This window comes from Podarcis pityusensis, assembly GCF_964106645.2.
Source record: "Podarcis pityusensis genome assembly, chromosome: 1".
In the NCBI taxonomy this organism is placed as follows: Eukaryota; Metazoa; Chordata; class Lepidosauria; order Squamata; family Lacertidae; genus Podarcis; species Podarcis pityusensis.
In genome coordinates, this window is record NC_138028.1 from 17,629,048 (window position 1) to 17,640,910 (window position 11,863).

The 11,863-nt window shown below is 44.9% G+C and overlaps 1 protein-coding gene across 1 annotated transcript in view; it reads right to left on the reverse strand.

Annotated features, from left to right (window-relative positions):
• The window catches only part of HHIPL1 (HHIP like 1), a 34,290-nt gene extending 23,186 nt beyond the window's left edge, over positions 1-11,104 (reverse strand). Inside the window, exon 1 of the mRNA XM_081020597.1 lies at positions 10,720-11,104. Coding sequence (XP_080876723.1) covers positions 10,720-11,001 — 282 coding nt within the window. The 5' untranslated portion in view covers positions 11,002-11,104. The remainder of the gene's footprint in view (positions 1-10,719) is intronic.
• Positions 11,105-11,863: the final 759 nt, after the last annotated feature.

Here is an 11,863-nt window from a genome sequence, read left to right on the forward strand (position 1 = left end):
GGATATCTCCATGCCATGTGGGGATAATCTAGTATTTTCTTGCAATTGGTTTCAGGACAGAGCTGATCTGGGTTTTAAGGCAACAGCTGTATTGATTTCACTTTCTCCTATGAGGAAAAACCTTCCGGGTCAGCGCCATCGGCGAATGGCGGAGTTCCTCCGACCGGAGGAACAGGCTCCATGGAAACTGGGTCTTCCCGCCGCGGCGAAGGTGGGGACCCGCTAGAAATCCCAGGCGGAGGAAGCCTGGGATCGTGGGGTTCGGCAGGGCACCAGGAGCGCCCCCCCACGCACCGGGAACCCCATTTTGGGGCTCCGGAGTGAAGTGGGGTGAGCGGTGCGGTGCTGCGAACTGACTGCTACTTTCACGGAGTGAAGCCGCACAGCCATTGCCGGAGAGCGCTGACTTTTTCCTGTGGACAATTGGATTTAAAACAAGTACCCGTGAGTAGAAATGGAAAATTGGATCAAGAAATATTTTAATTTGGCACCGAAGCGGGAAGGTTCAAAACAGGAAGTCCGCCTTCCGCTTTTTGTACATAGACTGAAGCAAAAACCCTGTAAGCTAAAGCCTGGAAAGTCGTTAAAAAAGTTTAAATTTCCTTCATTTATAATTACTGGAACCCCCTTGGAAGCAGGAGAAAAGGGGGGGGGTTGTTTAACGCCTGCAGGAGAGAGAGTGAAGAAAGATAAGTTTCCACCGTCTCTAACCTGGGAACGGGGTGTCAGAGACAGAAATTCTTGGAGAGGTTCATTAACTGTGAATGGAATACTTTGACAGATAGCTAAAGAAGAGAAATAAATTGATTCCAAAGTTGCCTTCTGCATTCTAAAGAAACAAAATATCTGAAAAAATGAAAGTAATTTTCCTTTGTTGGACTTGCCTTAAAAAAATGGATACAAATAGAAATTGTCTCCTCTAGAGGGAGCTTGCTAAATTGTTGCTGCAGTCTACTTGAGGACTCTACAGCTGTCAGATTAAGATCGTGGGACCAGGCCTTTTTGACCTTGACTAAATATGAGCTGGGAGGAAGTTTTGGCGCTTGCTTTATGCAAGACAAGTGCCTTGCTGGAACAGATGCATGAGAAGATGGATTTGATGAATGAGAAAATGGACTTGATGACTGTTGGGGATAATAACTGTGGACAAACAGGGAATATTGATACAGAAACTATTCAGGGACCAACTCAGGAACCTGTACTGATTGGGCAAGTGCAGAAGATAATAGAGGAGGTTGCGGTTGCACCTCAAATAATACAAATGGAGAGACCCGAGGCCCTACAGGAGCATAAGCCACTGTCTTTGAAGATTGAAGTTGGAGTTGGCCAGGGGGAGTCTGGAGCTGAGGAGATTCTTAACTTTGGAGAGACCTCGAAATATGTCTTTAAATATTTTTTGGACTACATTGATGACTGTGGGGAGTGGGACTCTGGGGAATGGGCTGGTTGGATGAAGGGAGACGAAGATAATTTTGGGTTGGAACCCCCCAGAGACCTACTCCCCAACGAGAAAGGAAAGAAACTAAGAAAGAGACCAACAAAAGACAAGGAAAAGTGCAAGTATAAACAAGAAGAAGATCTGCAGAAGGGACATGGAAGAGACTTAAGGGCCTCGGACATTAGATTACCAGGTTGATGGACTAGATGGAATGGACAGTAAGGACTGACACGACCCGAGGCCAGGAAGAAGAGACGTTGGATGAAGATTGGAAGAGAATTTATAAAGAAAACTTTTTTTTTCTAGGGAATTAGCTCAAAATTAATGAACACTAGGGAAAATGTTGGAATGAAACTATATGACTCTAGTAGAAAAGATATCAGGAGTTATGTATAATCGAGTATTAAGTATTAAGCTCTAAAGTATTTTTTGGTAAGATAAGGTTAAATAACTTAAGGTAATTTGAATAACAGAATATGGGGAAAGGATGGAAAGGATTTGTTGAGTTAATTAATAGCTAAATTGTTAAGATAAATTATTTAGTAAAAATTGAGAAAGATGGAAAGAATTTGCTGAAATAATCAATTAAACTAGAATACAAAAAGGGAGGTGTGAGGAGGTCAATGAAACAAGCAAATGGAAGTTAAAGATATGTAACATGGGATTTGTGTTTTCTTTTTCCCCTTCTTTTTTATTTTTCTTGCTGTATTGTGGCATTGGTTTTTATGTCTTTTTTTTTCCTCTTTTTTTTTCCCCTTCTTTTTTCCCCTATGTATTGTAGTGTTGTTTTTAACTTTTTTTCTTTTTTCCCCTGCAATTTTGAAATTATTAATAAATATTATTTAAAAAAACAAACAAACCTAAGATAGCATGTCCTTAAATCTGTTATTCAGTTGCAATTCAGCCAGCAACTCCAAACTGCCTGCGCCGGGGAGTTTGATAACTGCCAGTTCCCACAAGATCTCCTTGCAGCCAGAGGAAAACTCTCGCCTCTGGTACCCAGGAATGTGCATAACTTATTGTCTGAACTTATTCAGATCCAATGGTAGGTCTGCACAGGAACCTTGTTGGTTTTGCTTTAAGACAGGATTATAAGATACAAGCAGAAAAAGAAGATACAAAACAACCTTAAGAGCAAGCTTCCTCAAACTCGGCCCTCTAGATGTTTTTGGCCTACAACTCCCATGATCCCTAGCTAGCAGGACCAGTGGTCAGGGATGATGGGAATTGTAGTCTCAAAACATCTGGAGGGCGAAGTTTGAGGAAGCCTGCTTAAGAGGATCCTGAGTCCACAATGCAACTTAGATCTTACACCAGGGGTAATGTTTTAGAGTATGTGTGGAACACAAACAGCAAATCTTCAAAAGATAAAGGACCTACAGACATGTTTCAAGAAGACAGCTAAAAAAAAAAAAAAAAAAGCAAGGCATTACCATGCCAAACAGAACCAAGGTAAGAGGCATTGCATATGTCCTTTTACTTTCGAAACCAGCATTCTTAGCTGGGGTGATGCATCTGCTGCATATACACACCACACTGCCCTTGTTCACACATAACACTAAACCAAACCAAACCATGGCTTAGCATAAATGAGCAAATGTGTAGACTCCTGAGAGGAGCCAATGGCCACTTCCTTCCTCCCCGGTGCTTTTGCACTCGTGGTTTAACTGTCCTTGACAAACTATAGACTGTAAGTTAGTCACTGGTTACAGCTTATGGTGTGTCTGTGCTAAACCATGGTTTGGATCAGTGTTGTGTGCAAAACAGGGCACACACACACTGAGAGATGAGCGGGGTATAAATATATTATTATTATTATTGTTGTTGTTGTTGTTGTTGTTGTTGTTGTTATTACACATAGCACATTCCTCACTACGTAAAGCAAAAATTCTGCAATTTGTATGCAGTATGCAAATTTACATCTGCCTGCCTATTTTCAGTCATTTATTCTGTTTTCATTACACTTGAGAAGCCGTAAGAAGCTATTCTGAAATAGTGACTTCTGAAATACTGATTTCAGAATACAAAAAGCCCTACTGAGCTTTCACTGGATATCTCCAACATCAGTTAAAGCCTATTCTAACAGGCAACAGAGTTTAAAACTTTTTTAAAAGAAGAAGGTAGATGCTGAAATTTGCACACAATATTAAATCACATGCTTTTTTCTTTTTCTTTTTTTGCCTTGGTGAAGTAATTGCTTTACTCAAGTATTCACAATTGCAAAGCCGTCATCTGAATATTGAACCCTAAAGTAAAAAATAAAATGCATGCAGTGCCTGCTGTGGAACATCTGTCCTTACAATCAACCAATTGAAGAATTGCATCTGGTTTGCTGACTTTAATTTGGTGCTCTTAGTCATATTGTTGGCTGAATTTCACATGCAGCTGGGCCAGCTGAGGACAAGATGTAAAATTCCCTTACATACAAAAAAAAGTAGTTAAAAAACCCCAACTCACAGAACTAACAGGGTTTGATTCACTTAAATAAATTAAGAGCCCCGCTGCCTGGATCGACATGGGTCAAGAGACCCCACACTGTGATTAGGATTAGGAAATGTGATTCATTGTGATGTAAAAAGTTCACCTCATTGGCTAAAATGTTCTATGCATTTAAGCAGCTGTGATCTGTCTCAGATTTTATTTTCCCTTAAGAAATTAACCAAACCAGCTGGATTCAAGGAACTGCTTGCTCTTGTTGTAGTGTGATTTGTTTATCTATGATATCAGCTTGGCAGCTCCAGCAAAACTTCTTAGAAAACTGCTGTAATTTCCTTTTATTTGAGTACTATTACTATCGGTTCCCATCTGCAAACTACAGTACTACAGGAAAGCCAAACAATAATCTCCGTCTTCTTTGCTAATAATTTAACCATATTGGTACATAACACATGCAGGGAAAGTTGCATTTTGTTGAGCACAAAGGAATTCTGCAACAAAATGTTTCAGTATACAGTGATCCCCACCCCACCCCCAATATAAAATTCTGGCTGCTTTTGGAATATATGACATTTGGGTCCAATATGAAGTTGCAGTACTTCCCTTTACATAATTCATTAAATTGGGGAAAACGGATCCATTGGGATTTGTAACCGAAATATGTAATCTATCACTTTGGTCCCCAGGTGGGGCTGGGAAGGTTCTCTGCCTGAAACCCTGCTGCAAAGTCAGCAAAAACAATGCTGAGTTAAACGCAAAGCTGCATAAGATGTAACTCAACATTGATGTAAAGCAGCCTCCCATGTTCCTCTGTCTGCCAACAAAGGTCCGTATAGTTAAAGCTATGGTTTTCCCAGTAGTGATGTATGGAAGTGAGAGCTGGACCATAAAGAAGGCTGATCGCCGAAGAATTGATGCTTTTGAATTATGGTGCTGGAGGAGACTCTTGAGAGTCCCATGGACTGCAAGAAGATCCAACCTCTCCATTTTTAAGGAAATCAGCCCTGAGTGCTCACTGGAAGGACAGATCCTGAAGCTGAGGCTCCAATACTTTGGCCACCTCATGAGAAGAGAAGACTCCCTGGAAAAGACCCTGATGTTGGGAAAGATGGAGGGCACAAGGAGAAGGGGATGACAGAGGACGAGATGGTTGGGTAGTGTTCTCGAAGCTACAAACATGAGTTTGACCAAACTGCGGGAGGCAGTGGAAGACAGGAGTGCCTGGCGTGCTCTGGTCCATGGGGTCACGAAGAGTCGGACACGACTAAACGACTAAACAACAACAATGTTCCTCTGTCATATATATTTGTTTTCAAAATTCCTGACAGTAAGAGCTGTTCAACAATGGACTCCCTCAGAAGGTGCTGGACTTTCCTTTATAGAGGTGTTTAAGCAGAGGTTGAATGGTCATCTGCCATGAGTGCTTTAGTTGAGATTCTTGCACTGTGGGGGGGTTGGACAAGTTGACCCTCAAGGTCCCTACCAGCTCTTAAGTAAACTCTACCACTAGTAACCATCATTCTCCACCACTTGACCTTTAGAAAAGAAGAACGTTAGGGAGTGGGAAATGTAGCTGAGTCATCTGATATACACAGCTCGACACACAATTCTCTCTGAATCATCCCATCTTTGCGGAACAATGGACCTCATTTCAGCGCGCTTGCACATAAATACATGTTCTCCATTCTGGCACTTATTCCTTAAATCAAAGCCTTTTCTCTGTGTGTCATAAATAAGCTTTCATCAAGCAGACCCTTCTGTGTTTCTTGCCATCCCTTGCCATTCTTCGACAATGCCTTGATTGCTTCCCAAGGCTGCAATCCTGCACTCGAGATTAACTGAGCTGAAGGGTCATGAACATGAATAAGAAATCAATCCATCAGAACGTGTTATTCCATAAGTCTCAATGAATGGATGGGAACAGAACAAGAGCATTGTAGGACTTTTTATTTAGCCAGTGTAGGAAGAACTCACTGTGCTCAGGACTGCAGCCCAGGAGAGATTTCACGGCCGTCAACGCTTTATGTAACTAATGAAATCTTTAGTCTGGGTGATAGTCAACATTAGTCACATTTAGAGTAGACCCATTTATTTCAGTGGAACTACTTTTAATATGACTTAGATATTACCCTCTCACTTAGGAATTAAGGGCATTTGGAGGTGGGTGTTGGTTTCTGTAAGTATAAAATAAGGATGTATCTGATTTTGCCCTGGACCAGTTGAAAGCATCAAGGAAAAATAACCAGTAAGCAGTAACAAATGTTAACATTATTTCCCATGGATAAGGGTTTATTTCCTTAATGTGCAAGCTTCTTTTAAGAAAAGGCCGATCCACACATGCACGTACACAACTCCCTCCCAACTGAAATCAGAAAGGCACCCTTACTTGCTGAACTTCAGGAACATGACTAAGACTTTCTTGTTCCAGCAAGCATTTTAAGGTAGCATCCAGTTCTATTATAAACCTTTATTTGTTTTATTGTCCAGTTTTCTGTGGATTGTTCTTACATACGCTGCTTAGAAATGCAAACAATTAAGAGGCATATAAATGTCTTAAATAAAAAATTGAACTCACAGCTGAATTTATCAACAGCCTCCACTGAAAAGGCAACATGGCTGAAATGATGTGAAACTTCTATAGCTGTGGCATTCACACATGCAGGTCATCAATCTAGGCGACGAACATGCACATGTGAACCAGTGCCCTGAGATATTTACTGCATTAACCATGACATCCAGTGCATTCCACTGAGTTCATTGGGACTTGCTCCACTGGAAGGCTGTGGACTCTCCTTCCTTGGAGGTTTTTAAGCAGAGGTTGGCTGGTCATCTGTCATGGATGCTTCAGCTGAGATTCCTGCATTGCAGCAGGGTTGGATTAGATCAGGCATAGGCAAACTCGGCCCTCCAGGTGTTTTGGGACTACAACTCCCATCATCCCTAGCTAACAGGACCAGTGGTCAGGGATTATGGGAATTATAGTCTCAAAACATCTGGAGGGCCAAATATGCCTATGCCTGGACTAGATGATCCTCAGGGTATCTTCTAACTGTGATTCTACTCTCTAGTAAAGCAAGATAAGCTTGCAACCTAGGAGGGTCAGAGATTTTTTTTGTACTAGTGTAATCCCTTTAACTCCCTTTAGGAGGTTCATTTTCCCCATCTTTCCAGGAATGTAAAATATCACAGGGGCAAAAACATAGGGCTTTGACAGTCTATTTGAGGGCTATTGCCAGGGGTGCAGATAGACTGTTTCTTTCGGCTATTGCAGATGGAATAGATATTGCAATGCGATCAACATTTCATTCTATTCCTGGAAGAGAAACAATGTCATATAATAAACCACAACTAAATATAGGAAGAGCTGGAATTTGGAGTATTCACATTCATACACAGAGACACTTGTCAAAATAATGTGACTAATGAATACATTTTGAGGAAAATTACCATCTGTGTGTCTGAGAAGCAGGACCTAAATCAGTCTAATGGATTCCTGTAAATTATTCATCTGCTATAGCATAAAAGCATAAGCACGACGAATGGCTGAAAGTTACGTGTATGGGATTTAAGAGCTGTGGACGATGCAGTTTTTTGACACACAAGATAAGGAACAGAACAATGTCCGTAACCTATGACCTTTATCTCCAGATCTAAACACCACAAACACACACTGCAAATTTGCCACAAGCCCTCCATCAGCAATGCCCTGCAAGAACTTGACAACTCTTGCACCTATGGTATTCCATGCTAATCCAACTCAGAGTAGACCCACTAAAGGTAATGGACTTAGCTATCTTAGGTTCATTACATTCAAGGAGTCTATGCTGAGTAGGACTTAACTGAATACTACCCTTGGCATTTACAACAGATGCTTCTTTTTAGTCTCCATTTATCCCAAATACAGTCGTACCTTGGTTGACAAACGCCTTGGGAGCCGAATATTTTGGCTCCTGAACGCCACAAACGTGGAAGCGAGTGTTCTGTTTTGTGAACGTTCTTTGAAACCCGAATGTCCGATGCAGCTCCCATGGCAACCATTTGCATGCAGGAAGCTCCTGCAGCCAATTGGAAGCCGTGTCTTGGTTTTTTAACATTTTCAGAAGTCGAAGGGACTTCTGGAACAGATTCCATTCGACAACCAAGGTATGACTGTACACCTATCTAAAGGTGTTTCCAGACCACCTCATCCTGATTCGTTTGCAGGGAGGTTAAATGATATTTAGTGAGCATGCATACTTATGTATTTGTGGAAAGGTTAGATATTGAATCAAGTAAACGTTATCTCACACTTTATGGTGCATTTTCCCATCACATTCCTTATCGCAAACAGTTCAAACTTTTAGGGAAGCGAGTTTGTTGGGCAAAACCTCCCAAACAATTACAAATTGCACAGCCTGAATTTGCCAGTGATCTGAATACCGCTTAAAACTAGTGACAGTCTGGAAATGCCCTAAGTTATGCAACTTTCACGGCCAGTGCAGACAACATGTTAGCTTTCTCTAAATGACGAGGGAGAGATCCAGAATCCAGAATCATACGCCAACATGCTCATGTCTTCTTTGGAGAAAATTCCTCCTGTTTCATTGCAAAATAATAAAATATGATGTAAGACCTTGTGAATTAATATAAACATTTAACAATGTCTTCTGAATCATTTGTTCCTGCCTAGGATAAACTAAGAGTTCAATTAGCTCAGTTGGTTAGAGCATGGGGCTGATAACACCAAGGTTGCAAGTTTGATGGGATAGCTGCATATGCCTGCATTCTAGGGGGTTGGTCTAGATGACTCTCAGGGTCCCTTCCATCTCTACATTTCTATGATGCTAAATAGCCTTTAGGTCCCTTTCCACCATGCAGCCCTGTGACTCAATAGGACTCAACATGATCAGTTTTCATGTTGCAGATATGAAATGAAATAGAAGCAGCTAACACACTGAAAGTCCACTTGTGGCATTTTGCCAAAAGATGTATAGAATGAAAATATACAAGGCGCTGGTATTCTCTCCTCTTTTTGGCAGACACTTACCTAGTACACATTCTACTATGGCAAGGGTACAGGAATAGATTCAGAAAAGTATGGAAAATCAAGCAAATCTCCGCAATGCCTTTCATGTATTGGGGTTTTCAGGTGTTGTTACCATCCTCTGGAACAGGGATTGAGCACAGAATGGACAAAGCAAGCAAAGAAAATTGCTTGGCAAAGCATATCCTGTAGAAATAAGAATTATACAGCCCGTTCATTGAGACCTGTCCAATGCACCTGGTGCTGGAGGAAAGCTCATGGCTTAAGAACACACAGAGTCCTGATATTAATCTATGTTACCAGCATGTGTTTGGTCCAGCAAGTTTTGCAAGCAAGACAAGGAGGCTGCATGATATTATGAAGAGCAAAGAGCTTCTTACTTTGCCCAGCAGATTCTGAAAGGAGGGCTAACTCACGGGGGGGGGGGGGGACCCCTCAGATCATTCACTTTGTTGGAGAAGGTGCATGGACAGAGAAGGATATGATGTCTAACAGTAGGGAAACAGCATCATCTGTGTGTGTCCTTCACCAGCCTAGCTGGTGAATATGGAACCAGACAGAATGCTGGTATCACTTGGATAGCCTACTTTTGCAAAATCCTGTAAGAAGGATCACAGCTGGCTGCAATGAAGATAACTTTGACATCCACCTCTAGGGTAAAAGCAGAGTGGTTATACTTCATAAAGATGAACTGGGTGCAAACACATATGGGACAGTGGAGCATCTATCCCATCTACCTAAATATGCAGAATGTTGAAGGATGGGCCTATCTGTTTGTGAGGAAGGATTTCTAATGGAAGTGCTATTTCACAAGGCAGGACAGCCCTTGCATACCCTTACAGCGGACTGGCAGTGGATGAAAGGATTATAGGAAGCTGCCTTGTCCATCAACTCCAAGGATGGGGAACCAGTGACCCTGCAGACATGGATAGACTGAAACTGCCACCAGCCCCATCCAGCATGGCCTATGGTCAGGGATGATGGGAACTGTAGTCCAAATACAGCTGGAGACCCAAGTTTGAGAAACCCTAATGGAAGACTCCAGCTGCAGCTTAGGCTGCAGTCTTTCTCATCATGTGATACCTGGACTTTTGGATTAAACCTGGCTGGGTGGGACAATCTGCTTTATCCCTTTTTCTGCAGCAGCTGAGTGAAGAATGCCAACAAATGGACAGCGCTGTCCATTTATTTATCCAAGCGTGGCTGCTCTAGGTGAAAACAGGGGACGAAGCTTGGCACATTATTCCTTGCGTTTATATCCCAGCTGCCCTGCAAGGAGTACATCGTTCTCTCCCCCTGCTTCATTTTATCCTCACAACATCCCTGCGAGGTAGGTCAGGCTGAGAGGGAGCCATTGGCCCGAAGTCACCCAATAAGCTTCAGGGCTGAGTGGGGATTTGAACCCTGGTCTGTGGGTTAAATCACAGAGCTTGTCGATCAGAAGGTCGGCGGTTCGAATCCCCGCAACGGGGAGAGCTCCCGTTGCTCAATCCCTGCTCCTGCCAACCTAGCAGTTCGAAAGCATGTCAAAGTGCAAGTAGATACATAGGTACCGCTCCGGCGGAAAGGTAAACAGCGTTTCCATGCGCTGCTCTGGTTCGCCAAAAGCGGCTTAGTCATGCTGGCCACATGACCTGGAAGCTGTACGCTGGCTCCCGGCCAATAAAGTGAGATGAGCGCCACAACCCCAGAGTGGGTCACGACTGGACCTAATGGTCAGGGGTCCCTTCCCAGGTCCCACACTCTAACTAGGTCCCTCTCACTAGGCCTTGGGGGGGGGGTGCGGGTGGGAGGAAAGGGACGGGCCGCCCACCAGGCTCACCTGGCACAAGAGGTTCTGCAGGTGGCTGGCGCAGGCGGCGTAGGCGGCCTGGTCGAAGTTCTCGGCCACTCGGTAATAGCGCTCCAGCAGGGCGGCGTCGCGCTCGGCGTCGCAGCAGCCGAAGTCCGAGTACTGCACGCAGAAGTGGAGCGGGCGCGGCGGCTTGAAGGGCGGCTTGAAGTCCAGGCACTGCGGGTGGCCCCACAGCAGCCCCGGCAGCGCGTGGAGCAGCGCGAGGAGGAGCGGCCACGGGCGGCGGCGCCCAGGAGCAGCCCGCGCCATGCTTCCCTTCCTCGGCGCTGCTGCGCTCAGGACAGGCGCGGGCTCCTGGCGGCGAGGAAGCGGCGGCGGCAGCTCCGGGGCTCGCGCCCGGCCATGGCCCTCGGTGGGCGGGCGGGCGGTGAGGGCTCACGCGGGCTCTCTTGCAGCCGCGAGTTGCGAGGGTCTGGCGAACCGCGCGCGTGTCGGTGCGCCTTGGCGCTTCGGCAGCTCCCGCCGCCGTGCCCTGAGGGCCCCTTAGCCGAGGGGGAGACGGGGAAGGCGAGAGGCAGCAGCCGCCTCCTCGGGTTGGGCAGGGAAGGGAGAGGACGCTGCCCTGCTGCGCCCTCAGCGCGCTCGGAGGACGACTCGGACGCAGCGCCGAGGGCAGAGGGGGCAAGGGGACCTGCTCGCTCGGCCGCCCCTTTGCTCGCAGAAGCGCCTCAGACCCAAAAAGAAAAAGCTGAGGAGGACGGCGGAGGCGCCGCCTTCTCCCCGCTCGGGGCGGGTAAATAGTCGCTGGAGCGGCGCCCGCCGAGCTCGCGGAGCGCCAGGGAGAAGGAGACACGTGCCTGGAGGAGAGAGCGGCGAGGAGGAGACCAAGGCCGGCCGCAACCTCCGAACTCGTAGGCACCAGGCTTGAAATAAAGGGCACCAAGCCAAGCATCCTCCCATCCCCAATGTATTCCCCCCCCCTTAAGAACTCTAAATATATTAGATAGGGCAACAGGGACAAACTGGGATAATAGGGCGTCAAAAGATGGCACCCCTTTCCTAAATAGTTCTGATTTTCACGATAACTGCTCTTCGTACAATTAAAAAAAAATCTTCTCAATAGGCACCTGTATAAATATAAGTCTTCTTGTTATTATTTTGCGTCCTCTTG